The sequence below is a fragment of the Cyprinodon tularosa genome, unplaced genomic scaffold (assembly GCF_016077235.1).
Source record: "Cyprinodon tularosa strain WSP-4 unplaced genomic scaffold, ASM1607723v1 ctg538, whole genome shotgun sequence".
NCBI lineage: Eukaryota > Metazoa > Chordata > Actinopteri > Cyprinodontiformes > Cyprinodontidae > Cyprinodon > Cyprinodon tularosa.
In genome coordinates, this window is record NW_024039272.1 from 84,561 (window position 1) to 97,959 (window position 13,399).

Genomic DNA, 13,399 nt, shown 5'->3' on the forward strand with positions numbered 1-13,399 from the left:
TTTATAAATCTTTTATTGAAATGTCAGAGGTCCGATCTCTCCTCCCATCCCAAGTGTGTGTGTGTGTGTGTGGGGGGGGGGTATTTTTTATAGTTTTATTTATTTATCTGCCTTTTTATAAAACATGTCACATCTGTAATAAATTTCAAACATCTAAATCTCTGCAGAGAACTGTAGACTTTAAATTGGACTCAGATCTGAAAGAGCCTGAAAGTTTAGATTTTATATCAACAAACCCTGGAGCTAAGAGCTGCGGCTCTGATGGTTTTACAAAGGAAGCTTTCCAAAAGGTCCAGACTTACTGTAATAAGATCCGCTTTAGAGCTGAACCAGCTCAGGGTTTATTTTTCTCACACTTAAGATCTTGGTTCATTTCACAGGGAGAACCGGGACCCAACAACCAACAAAGAGGACGCAAAGGAGACCCTGGAGACCAAGGAGAGCCGGTAAGAAACATCTTTTAGCAGCTCGAGTCGATATGATGGATGGATGGATGATGGATGGATGGATGGATGGATGGATGGATGATGGATGGATGGATGGATGGATGATGCTCGTTGAAGAGAAATTAGAAACCAGATCAGTTCATCACTAACTGCTGATTATCAGATCAGCGTTTTTACTTCTGTTATTTTTACATCTATAGGGAGAAGCTGGAAGCGACGGGATAAAAGGAGCAAAAGGAGAGAAAGGAAACGAGGTGAGTTTTCTGAAATTTTCTCAATTTAAAACTAAATTCAAACATTTTTTTTAAATCTATAACACTGTATCCATGCTACGCTAAGAGACATTTCCATGTTCTAGATAACTAAAATAAAGTCAAAATATTAAACCTATGAGAATAGTCAGAATATAATGAGCATAAAGCCACATTACAAAACTAGAAGTAGCCTCATTTGATGGAAACGTTTAGACAAAAGAGCAGAAATCAATAACTCTGTCCAAGCGTTGTTCTCTTATCATTTATGACGCATTTGTTATAAATATGTCGTGGACCAAAAACGCAGACTGACATCAGAACCGACTTGAGAACTTGAAAGTTTTCAATTAAATTCTTCAGGCCGATGAAGACCTGGAAATTAATAGGAATTTATTTAAGACAATTTTTGATAAACAACAATAAATGAATCAACCAAATACACACAAAACAGACTAGTTTACATCAACCAAAACAAACACATTTCCAAACTAACTAAATTCACCGGAACTGAAATTGAAGCAAAACCCTCCATGAAATAAACCTGTCGACACAAACATCCAGAGAAATTACATAAATTTATAGAAATTGTATGAAAAGGGGTTTAAAGAAGTAAAACTTATTATTCATACCCGCTCTCCCTCTAATTGCACTTAAACTGACTTAAAGTTAAGGAACTGTCCTGTTAAACTTGTTTTTTATCCAATATTCACACATGAAACAAAAAAACAATAACTATATATATATATATATATATATATATATATATATATATATATATATATATATATAGGCCTCGGCCTCTGGACTGCTGATAAAACACAGTGGATTCTTTGTTCTTATTCTTTTTGCTTTCTTCACTTTCTCTTTCTTTCTTTCTTTTCTTTGTCTCTCTCTCTCTCTCTCTTAACTCTACGCTTTCCCTCTTCTCTCTGTCCTGCTAATTTCATCCACACCAATGTTTGACTAAAACCTTCTTTGGCCATCAGGGTATCTTTATTTTTGGTTTTAGTTTTTATTTTTTGTTGTAATTCTTTTACGTTTGTGGTGCTCAATTTACCATTAAAACCGTAGTTTTTTATCCAGTAACACAACGGCTCTACCGCCACTGGGTCATCATTTTTAACTGCTTTCCAGTCTTTACACTGGAGTTCCTCCAATAACTTCTGTTTTTCTTACTTTGCCCCTTTCCCATTTTGAACTAAATTTGGGCCCAGTGGGTTTTCAACACCTGTCGTGTTCTAAACACTGGGGCTTCAGACAAGATGGTGATCAACTACTTTTCGTGGTAAAACTCACTTCAACCTTTGCAGGTGGAGTTTTCTTGTCTACAAACATCCACAAAAGCTCACCATTTAACCCTTGTCTTTTTGGTATGAAATACAGATATCTAGTGATATCTATATTTCCTTTCACACACACACACACACACTCACACACACACTGCGCAGTTAACTTTTACTTTATTCCCGTTTTCTTTATTTTAAACACAGAGGACGCCGCCGTCCTACGCAGAATTTAACTAGTTTACAACTAGGGGAGACTGCCCTCCCGCGGATTTTAACTGTTTTAAAATTTCTGTTTTACCTGATAGAGTCTAGAATTGTCAGGGTTTTAGTACAACAGGGGGACCTCGTTACCCCGCGCGGAATTTAACTATTAAAAATAGAGGACACCGCCGTCCTTCACGAGGTTTAAACTGTATGCTGTTTTTCTCTCATGGTTCTCACTCACTCCTTATTAAAGGGAAAACTACTCACAATTCTCTGCGTCCTTGGAATGCTTCAACCATCTCCAAACCAAATCAACTAAATATTTAGTTTGTTAAATAAATATTTTAACAAACTAACCTTTAATGCATTTTAAGGCTAATCTGAATGTGTCCACATCTGCATAATGTTGGAGTAGGAAGTGTATCGATATTCCCAGGCTTTTACTTTGGTAGTTCACCTCCGCTTTTCAGCAACTCAATTTGCATATTAGCAAAAATATTTAGTTTGTTAAATAAATATTTAATTTTAAGCTAAATTATTATTTAACAAACTATATATTAAACATGGAGCTAAATATTTAATTTGCAGACTAAATAGTTTGAAGCTAAATGTTTATTTAACAAGTGTTAGGTTTAAACACCAAACACCTTATTCAGCAACCTGCACAAAGAAAGACACAGAGAATTTGAGTATAATTTACTTGCAAGGAGAGGGGATCAGAGACTGCATTCAGCTACAACCTCCAACCCACTCTGAAGCAGTCTCTGTCTTCCAAGCTTTTTATTTGGAATGCCCTGGTTACAATGTGGTCTCAACCGCTAAGGGGAGGGGATCACAGAACCCAGTTGAAACCAGAATTTTCGTACAACATCATACAACATCATAAGATAAGGAAAGTTTCTTTCCACATGCGGTGTGTGCAACTCTGCGCAGCTCTCAGAGTTTCACAACATTAACCCAGCTTTGACCCCAGCAACCTCCTGCACAGGCTTACAACAAGTAAAGTTCAACAGCTTTCAACACTCTTTGTAATATAAGTAAGATAGAGATAACAAATGTGTATAATATGATTAAAGTAGAATAACTTATGTACAATTAATCCAACAACAAGCTAAATATTTATTTATCAAAGTAAGATTTTTATAAATGAATGAACGGCACAGTGAAAAAATGACTTTGGGGAAAAAATAAACCCCTTATTTTTCTCTTAAAACACGCTTAATAACCATAAATATTGCTCCTTATTATTGACAGCCTAACTTTACAAACGGCGCCCCATAAATAAGCAGATCATGGCTTGTCTACAGTGAAAAGAAGGACTGGGTTATTTACTTTGGCCTTTTTGGAAACACAGGAAGGAGCAATCAGCTAAGTGAGGTTAGTGCTTGGAAAAAATCTTTCATTCCTTTAGAGTCAGCATGAAAAGTCAGCTGAGTACAAAACATAGAGAGGAAAACAAGAAGAAAAGGGACAAGAAGAGAGGGACACAACCTAGAACAGATCATGGATGTCTATTCTATTAACATTTCTCCATCTGTAGAATGGGGCTGTTTGATGTCTTCTCCATTCAGAGGGGCCCCTGCCTGTCTTTGCCTAGGGCCCCACATTTCCTAAATCCGCCCCTGCTCCTGTTTCCATCTGGTTAACAGCTCTACACTGCAAAAACAATCTAGAAATAAGTAAAAATTTCTTAAATTAAGTGTATTTACCCTTAATTTGAGTAGGTAAATATGAAGATTTGCCAATGAAATTAGTATCTTTACTCCTAAAATAATATAATTAGATAATATGAACTTGAAATAAGATAATACAATTGTTTTTTTCTTATTTTAAATGTAAATTGTCTTGTTCCATTGGCAAAGTCTCTCACTTTCGTCCTCAATTGGAGAAAAAATGCACTTACTTGAAGAAAAAATTACTTACATAGATTTCCATTTTTTGCAGTGTAAGACGTCTTCATCACAGATGATGTTTTAGTAGATGTTCAGTGTTTGCTCTGTTGTCTGAACCGTCTGTCTGCTGTAGGGTCGAGATGGAAGACGAGGCCAAGGCGGCTCGCCGGTAAGAGATCCATCAAACCTTTCATGCTGATGAGAGTTTGGTTGCTAAGATGCGTTCATAACGTGTGATCTGCTCATTGTAGGGAGATCCTGGAGAAAAAGGAGATCGAGGCCTCCCAGGTGTGCCGGGAGTTTCAGGCCTAAAGGTGAGAATAAAGCTTTTCCATCATGTTTGAGTCTGCGGTGAAGTTTAACCTGTCAAAGCTTCCTATCTGTCCTGCATGGGCGTAGCTTTGCTCACGGACCATAGGGACATGTCCCTTCCAACATTTTGGATCGACCTGCTTGTCCCTACCAATAATTAAATGGGAGCAACATGTTTATAATTTATTTATTTATTTCGAACAGACAGTAAAAACAATCAAAAAAGAAAAAAATTTGAATGAAACAAACTTAAGAATGAAAATATAAAACAAATAATTTTGCCCATGTGACATATTTTATATTTTCTGTTCGAAAAGGAGCAGGTAGGAGATGCATCTAAAGCTCACATTTAGCATAAAAAACCAACCTATTCTCATTATGAGTGCGTATGAAATCGTACGGAAAGTTATGCACCGTAATTTCGTAAGTTTTGGACGTTTTTTTCGTCGTATGCACATCTGACGCACCATTCACGAATATAGAATATAAATTACAATTAGCCCTAATCCTGACCCTAAGATATAAAACAGCAAGCAACGTAGTTAGAGACATGAAGTGATGATTGCACTGTTTTTCCCATTTTTACGTCCGTCCGCGGATCTGCTTTTTTTTTCTCTCTCCCAGCACATGCACACTGATGTGGTTTTTTGAGGAAAAAAATCCAAAACGTACGTAATAGTGTGCATAACTTTTCGTACGACTTCATACGCACTGATAATGACAATATGTTGAAAAAACAGCATGCATATTTTAGCAAAGGACCGATGACATCAGACCAATGAAACTGAAGACCAATAGTGTCCCTACCAAAGCTGAAATCAAACCTTTGCCTTTGCTGTACTGCGCTGCTGTTTCCTTCATTAACAGCTAGTTTCCAAATGGCTGCAGGTTTTTTTTAAATGTTGATCTGTTTTCCCAGCTATGATCGTTTGCAGCAGCAAACCTCATGCAGAGATCACTCCCGATCATTAGGAACGTGTCCTCGGCCTCCGTCAGCCGAGGCTCCTGCGTCTTCAGTCCTGTTGCTCTGTTTTAGAAACACAGAGCTCAGCACATTATGTCAGGTTTTGGAGGGTTTCCTGCTCTTGGCTGGTTCTCAGACTTCCTTGGAAATCTGCTGGAGCTTTTCAGGGTGATTGGAGCCAAATGTGTCTGTGGAGTTCCACTGAGTTTCCAGCATTCATGAAGATCAAGCTCTGCGCTTTGCTTCAATTCTTTCTTATTACAGCTTTATACAGGAAACACTAAGAAACATTCTTTTAAGGTTTTTAAGGTGTAAAATTTCTTCTGCATGTCTGCTACTGGATTGTGCAGAGAAACAGTGGAGCTTATTGTTCAATTCTATTCAGTTTATTTCTATAGCTCCAATTCACATCATGTCATCTCAGGTCACTTTCCAGTTCACTAGATCAGACTGTCAGATCGGTTCAAAGTTTTCTATCTAAGGAAAACCAGCTGATTGCATCGACTCATTGACTCTTCAGCAATCCCTCACACTAAGCATGCTTGTAGCGACAGTGGAGAGGAAAAACCCCCTTTGAACAGGAGGAAACCTCCAGCAGAACCAAAACCAGGCTCAGTGTGAGCGGCTAACAAATAAACCAACAAATCTGCAGAGTGGGAGAATAGAGATAGAATGAGGCAGAATGATGAAAAAGGGGTCCCTATGTCCTCCAGCAGTCTAAGCCTATAGCAGCATGTCATCTTAGGTCACTTTACGGAGATAATTCAACCAGATCTTCCTGTCAGATTAAAGGTTCAAATTTTTCTATCTAAGGAAGACCAGGTGATTGTATCGACTCATTGACTCTTCAGCAATCCCTCACACTAAGCGTGCATGTAGCAACAGTGGAGAGGAAAAACGTCCTTTTAACAGGATGAAAGTTTAATTCCAGCAACCTTAAAAGCCTTTGGTACATATCCCTGTAACAGAGGAGATCGAAGGAAATACCTCCTTAAATAACCTGGTTGGAACTGGATCTAACATACAAGTTGAAGGCTTAGATGAAGACAATAGTTTTGCTAATTCAGAGAGTTCAACTGGATCAAAGCAGTCTAAACCCGGTTCAGATTCCATGACTACCTCAGGTACAATCGCGGATAGAGGAGTGCTTATGATCTTATTTTTAATAAGATCAATCTTATTTATAAAGAATCCCATAAAATCATTGCTGCTAAGAGCAGGTGGAATGGACGGTTCAACAGAGCTATGGCTCTGGGTAAATTTGACAACTGGATTAAAAGATGTCCAGGATTATTCTTATTCTCCTCTATTAATGAGGAAAAATATGCTGCTCTTGCTTTATGAAGGGTATTTTTATACAGCAGTAAACTGTTTTTCTAGACTAGGTATTCCTAGGCACGCAGAGCGCCATCTTGTCTCCAGTTTCCTAGCATTTTACTTCAGAGTGCGCCGCTCTGCATTAAACCAGGGAGCCAGCTTTCTATTTTTAAAGTTTTTTCTTTTCTCTAAAGCAGTACGCGGGAAACTAGAAGGAAACAAAGTTACTAAAAGAACAGTTTTTTTTTTTTTGCTTTACAGTTTAAATGGGGGAAAGTAAGGGCTAAACGTTCAAATGTTTTTTGCGTTGGGAAACAGGACATGGTGGCTCTGAGTTACTCAGAAAATATAACCTGAATGAGAGAAAAAAAGGGACTGTTCTGGTTTGTGTTCGATGATCATTGATTCGGATCTGATCCTTGCAGGGACCCAGAGGAGACAAAGGTCAGCGAGGACCAAAGGGGATTGCAGGTTTTCCTGGACGTCAGGTAAGATCCTGCTTGACCTGCCCGACTCTCTCACCAAGGTGAAGCTCAGGGAACAGCTGCAGGGCTTAGAGGACATCGGTCCTGATGGAATCCAGGGATCCAAACCAGATCAGTGAGTCTAAGGTAACCTCAGGTTCTTTTGTTAAAAGGTCATCACCCCCCCGATCCCTCTCACATACAGTAGGCCCAGTCTGTGAGTGTAGAGTGGCATTGTACTTAGTTTGTAATTAACCCCATGCTGTCTAATAACTCTACCGATTGGGAGCATATATATAGTAAAGAGAATTGGTCCTAGCACTGATCCCTGTGGTACTCCACAGGTAACCTTTGAGCATAAACCTTTGCTTTATGTTGGTTTCCCCTCAGCCCTTTGAAGATCCAACCTCAGATCTGGGTTTTTAATTGGAGGGTCTTTGACTAGCAGCTTGATTATTTTCTCTTTAGCTTCTTTTACTCTTCGTTATAGATTGACCGTTTGGGTTAATGGTTCCTAGTTTGGACCCAGCTTCAGCGGTTGGACAGGTGGTCTCAAACAGGCTCTAGGTCTCCTCCTGCTCTGGAGGTCTTTGTTTTCTATGTGGGAGAAACTAGTCGTGACAAACCCAGTCCACAGTTTCAGTTACTGATGACGTCCTGAGATTTTCCTCTTCTACTGTCAGCCTCTGAGTCTGATGATTTTCCTGCAGGGCGACCCGGGACGGCCTGGACCTCCAGGAGCTGCTGGACGTCCGGGTGCTAATGGACAGAAGGTGTGCAGCTTCCATCATCAACCATCATTACCACAGATTTCCTCTGTTTGTCCATAACTAGAATAAACTTGTTTGTTTGGACTAGATGTAAGAAAGGAGCCGAGCTTCAAGGTTTTGGTAGACCCAGTAGGGTTCAGACATAAATATCTTCATCTATTCATTTTCTATTCAGTTTATTTCTATAGCTCTAAGGAAAACCAGCTGATAGCATCGTGTTATTGACTCTTCAGCAATCCCTCACACTAAGCATGCTTGTAGCGACAGTGGAGAGGAAAAACTCCCTTTGAACAGGAAGAAACCTCCAGCAGAACCAGGCTCAGTGTGAGCGGCCATCTGCTGAGGCCCACTGGGGTTCAAGAAGACAGAAGCAGACATAGAAAAAGAAGCATAGATACAAAAGGCAACTGTCAACCAGCTCCACAGGCGGCCCCGTCCAGGAAACACACAGCCAGGCAGACGAGCTCCGAGCCAGCTCCCATGTCAGAGGATGAAGAGAGCACATCCAGTTAGTCACAGTCAGAGAAACAGGACTACACTGGAAAACAGGCCAAGCTCCAACATCTAGAAACAAAGGTGTTGATGGCAGCAGCACAGCTGATATTTCTCTCCAGGATGGAGTCACAGCCAAACAGGAACAGACCAGATGAAGCTACTATGAGAAAAAGCAGAGAGAGCAGAACGTTAGAGATTGAACTAACAGATTCTGCAGAGTGGGAGAATAGAGATAGAATGAAGCAGAAAGATGAAAAAGGGGTCCCTATGTCCTCCAGCAGTCTAAGCCTATAGCAGCAGAACTATAGAGATAGCTCAGGATAACCTGAGCCACTCTAACTAGAAGCTTTATCAAAAAGGAAAGTTTTAAGCCTTAAAAGTAGACAGGGTGTCTGCCTCACGGACTAAAACTGGTAGTTGATATCATTTGCAAATCTTCAAGCCAACCTTGTGCTCAGAACTTTCACTGTTAAAAAAGTAAATGGCAATTGTTGTTCTAACACACAATTGTATTGTAATCCGACTCAGAAATATAAATTTGACATCTAACAAATAAATACACGTTTGCCCAACTCAAATTCTCAGAAGTTGGTTTAACAAGGAGTTTTAAATCGCCTATACAAGATTTTTTGAGTTCCCTCAACTGTAAACTCATGGGCATGCGCACTGCTTATGTTCATGGACACGCCCACTACGGTACGGGGTTTCCTATCCCTTTCTTCAAGGGCACAGCCTTTTTCCCTCGTGTTTGAGAAGATTGGCGGACATTGTGATTTTATGCATCTGGAGAACCACGGAGGAACGACCCTGGGACCTTACCAGTTTTCCCGGTGAGTGCTGCAAAGTACAGACAGTTAGCGGTTAGCTCCGTGAGTTAGCATTCGCTTGTGGTGTATTGCCACCGAGTTGAAGCATGAGTTCACATGTTTTTCACGTTCTGATGAAAGGAAAAGCAGCGCACGTGCACGTGTATAATGCGCGTGTGCGCGTGCGTGTTTATGCCGCGCATGTGCGGGTGAGTGTTTATGCATAGAGAAAAGAGTGTGCCTGTTATTTTCATTGTACAAATGAAAAGAGACATTAAGTTGAGTGTAATAACTTATTAAATTTCTAAATTGTTTTATGTAGTGCAGTGTTGTTGCACTCAGGCACAGAATATTACAAGACTACATTATTTTACTTTCTTAATCCGATGTGGGTATTTACTGTTATTTACATTATTTACATGTGGATTTTTTGCTTTCATGATTTTATTTGCTTTACAAGAAAAACAGTGACATTAACATTTTATATGTTAACCCTGTAATGCAGCAGTTAATTCGTAATGAGTTAGAAAAGTTACATTACACACTGAAATTTATCATACTTGGAGAGATATAAACTGTACAGTTAAGAACAAGAAGTGAATGGATTTAACCAAGCCCTGTTGTGCTATGCAGGCTGGGTTTTTTGGATACCCTGGATTCTGGATTCTCTCCTTAAATGGAGATGGCGAGCCAACCGTGTGAACATCTGGATTTGGATTGAAGAGAAGGATTTGGACTGAAGAGGACTTTCTTTTCTTGCATTCATCGTCCTGTCGGAGTGGTAGGACTAAAAAGAAAAACTCAGAGATAAAAAGGGAAAACCTTTTTCTTTTTCCGTTGGGAAACAAGACATTTTATTTCATTTTATTTTTTTTAAAAGGGTGCACCCAATTTAAAGAGACTACAATTGAAAAAAACAAACTGAAGGCCGTCCAAATTTGTAAAACTGTTATTTTTTCATATATGTTAATACACTTACTTCACAAAAAATTACCTGTGTGTTTTCCTCTTACTAAAATGGTGTCTTACTGTTTTTTCCCTCATCATCACTCTTACGAATCTAGAACATTCTGGTCCAGTGTCAGGTTACTTTGATCTGTGCAGTTAAGATTATGTTGTTGAACATGGTTTTATACTGTATCTATGCAATGTTTGGCTTGAAGCAATAAAAATGTTGTATTAACATAATTTTTTGTGTGTTGAATGATTGGTAGTGAAGACGATTGGTAGGACTAAAAAAACTGAGTTGATAGAACTCAACTTGCAGATAACACTACAAAATCTGAGTTTGTAGAACTCAAAATCTATATGTCAAACTCATAAAACAAAGTTGATAGAACTCAGAACTTAAAGGTGAAACTCAAAAACCTAAGTTGGTAGAACTCAAAATTTCTATGTAACACTCCAAAAACCTAAGTTGGCAGAACTCAAAAATCTTTGTAAACTCAACCACAGTGAATTTAAGTAAGGAAAACTCAAAAAACCAAATGCATCACGTTGCCTAGAAAATGTAAGTTCTGTCAACCTCTATTTTTTTTTCAGTGTTGAGTCTCAGAAGAATTACAGTATTTTTAATTTCCTGCTTTAGAGTAAAACAGTGAGGGCTGTTGGAATGTTGAGCTAAATCATCTCTGCTTTCCTCAGGTTTGTTAAGGAGCAGCCTTTGTCCAACATGGGAAATCTTGAGGCTGATGTTAATAAGATTTTGTTTTTCTTGAAGGGCCAACCTGGAGACGTGGGTGATAAGGGCGACATCGGACCAGGGGGAGCCAAAGGACCGCCGGTAAGCAGGCAGAGGTTCAGAGTCTGCAGCTGTTTTCAGTCATTCACTGCAGCCATAAAGCTACAGAAGATCTGAGATGGATGTTTAATTTGCAGATTATATGATGATGTAGTTTTAATGAGGTTTCATTCAGATTAATGTGGTGTTGATCTGAAAACAAAAGCAGCCTTCAGGGCCCTAATCCGTCATTCTGGACATGTAAACAGAGCCATTTCTCCAAACTCTACCTCACTGCAGCATCTTTTTGTGAAGTTTGTCTGCTGCCCGGAAGAAAAACAGCTAATTAAAAACATTAAAAACGAATCCAAACCCTAAAATCAATCTGTCTCCTCCTAAAATGAACGCGTGTCAGAATGTACAGCTGCTGGCTGCAGAGTGCAGGCCTTCTCTGCTCTCAGACAACATCTTCCTCCTCGCCTCTAACTGAAGAATCTACATGTTCTTCTACTGGTATCCCTCATGCAGCACCTGCCCCTTTCCCAAATCAATTTGCCCTTTTTACCATTAGGCAAAACTAGGCCCTTGCCCAGGGCCCCAAGTTCCTGGGGGCCCCATAAAACTTTGTGTACATGTATGGTTAATACAGCTATTCCTTAACCCTGTAATGCCAAATGTATCATATGTGATACATGCAGTTTCTGAAATGTTTTGCGTCCTTTTGCATAATTTAATGGTAAAAACTTTGCTAAAAATCCTATTGTACACAATCAGATATACCTGATAACAGAGGGCAGAAGACTACACAAATCTTGACTTATCGCATAGTAATAAATTATTAATCTTTTTACATATTTTGTTAAAAGGCCAAATAAGGAATTCAAACCAAAAAAAAATATTTTCTGTTTTGTTTTATTCTTGGATCGGGCTTTAAACGGTTAAGTACAGGTGCTGGTCATAAAATTAGAATATCATGAAAAAGTAGATTGATTTCAGTAATTCCATTTAAAAAGTGAAACTTGTATATTATATTCATACATTACATACAAACTCATATATTTCAGATGTTTATTTTGTTTAATTTTGATGATTACAAATGACAACAAATGAAAATCTCAAATTCATCATATCAGAAAATTAGAATATTGTGAAAAGGTTCAAAATTGATGGCCCCTGGTGCCACACTCTAATCAGCTAATTAGCTCAAACCACCTGCAAAAGCCTTTAAATGGTCTTTCAGTCTAGTTCTATAGGCTACACAATCATGGGGAAGACTGCTGACTTGACAGTTGTCCAAAAGACGACCATCGACACCTTGCACAAGGAGGGCAAGACACAAAAGGTCATCGCTAAAGAGGCTGGCTGTTCACAGAGCTCAGTGTCCAAGCACATTAATAGAGAGGCGAAGGGAAGGAAAAGATGTGGTCGAAAAAAGTGTACAAGCAAGAGAGATAACCGCACCCTGGAGAGGATTGTGAAACAAAACCCCTTCAAAAATGTGGGGGAGATTCACAAAGAGTGGACTGCAGCTGGAGTGAGTGCTTCAAGAACCACCACACACAGACGTATGAAAGACATGGGTTTCTGCTGTCGCATTCCTTGTGTCAAGCCACTCTTGAACCACAGACAGCGTCAGAAGCGTCTTGCCTGGGCTAAAGAGAAACAGGACTGGACTGCTGGTGAGTGGTCCAAAGTCATGTTCTCTGATGAAAGTAAATTTTGCATTTCCTTTGGAAATCAAGGTCCCAGAGTCTGGAGGAAAAGAAGAGAGGCACTTCATCCACGTTGCTTGAAGTCCAGTGTAAAGTTTCCACAGTCAGTGATGGTTTGGGGTGCCATGTCATCTGCTGGTGTTGGTCCATTGTGTTTTCTGAGGTCCAGGGTCAACGCAGCCACATACCAGGAAGTTTTAGAGCACTTCATGCTTCCTGCAGCTGACCAACTTTTTGGAGATGCAGATTTCATTTTCCAACAGGACTTGGCACCTGCACACAGTGCCAAAGCTACCAGTACCTGGTTGAAGGACCATGGTATCCCTGTTCTTAATTGGCCAGCAAACTCTCCTGACCTTAACCCCATAGAAAATCTATGGGGTATTGTGAAGAAGAAGATGCAATACACCAGACCCAACAATTCAGAAGAGCTAAAAGCCACTATTAGAGCAACCTGGGCTATCATAACACCTGAGCAGTGCCACAGACTGATCGACTCCATGCCACGCCGCATTGCTGCAGTAATACAGGCCAAAGGAGGCCCAACTAAATACTGAGTGCTGTACATGCTCATACTTTTCATGTTCATACTTTTCAGTTGGCCAACATTTCTATAAATCCTTTGTTTTTATTGGTCTTCAGTAATATTCTAATTTTCTGATATGATGAATTTGAGATTTTCATTTGTTGTCATTTGTAATCATCAAAATTAAACAAAATAAACATCTGAAATATATGAGTTTGTATGTAATGTATG

At 39.4% G+C, this 13,399-nt stretch overlaps 1 protein-coding gene across 1 annotated transcript in view; it reads left to right on the forward strand.

Moving 5' to 3' along the window:
- The window catches only part of LOC119796137 (collagen alpha-6(VI) chain-like), a 73,848-nt gene that overhangs the window by 38,003 nt on the left and 22,446 nt on the right, over nt 1–13,399 (forward strand). The window contains exons 17-23 of the mRNA XM_038304553.1: nt 381–446; nt 647–700; nt 4,216–4,251; nt 4,334–4,396; nt 7,101–7,163; nt 7,850–7,914; nt 10,855–10,993. Of these exons, the coding sequence (XP_038160481.1) occupies nt 381–446; nt 647–700; nt 4,216–4,251; nt 4,334–4,396; nt 7,101–7,163; nt 7,850–7,914; nt 10,855–10,993 (486 nt within the window). The remainder of the gene's footprint in view (nt 1–380; nt 447–646; nt 701–4,215; nt 4,252–4,333; nt 4,397–7,100; nt 7,164–7,849; nt 7,915–10,854; nt 10,994–13,399) is intronic.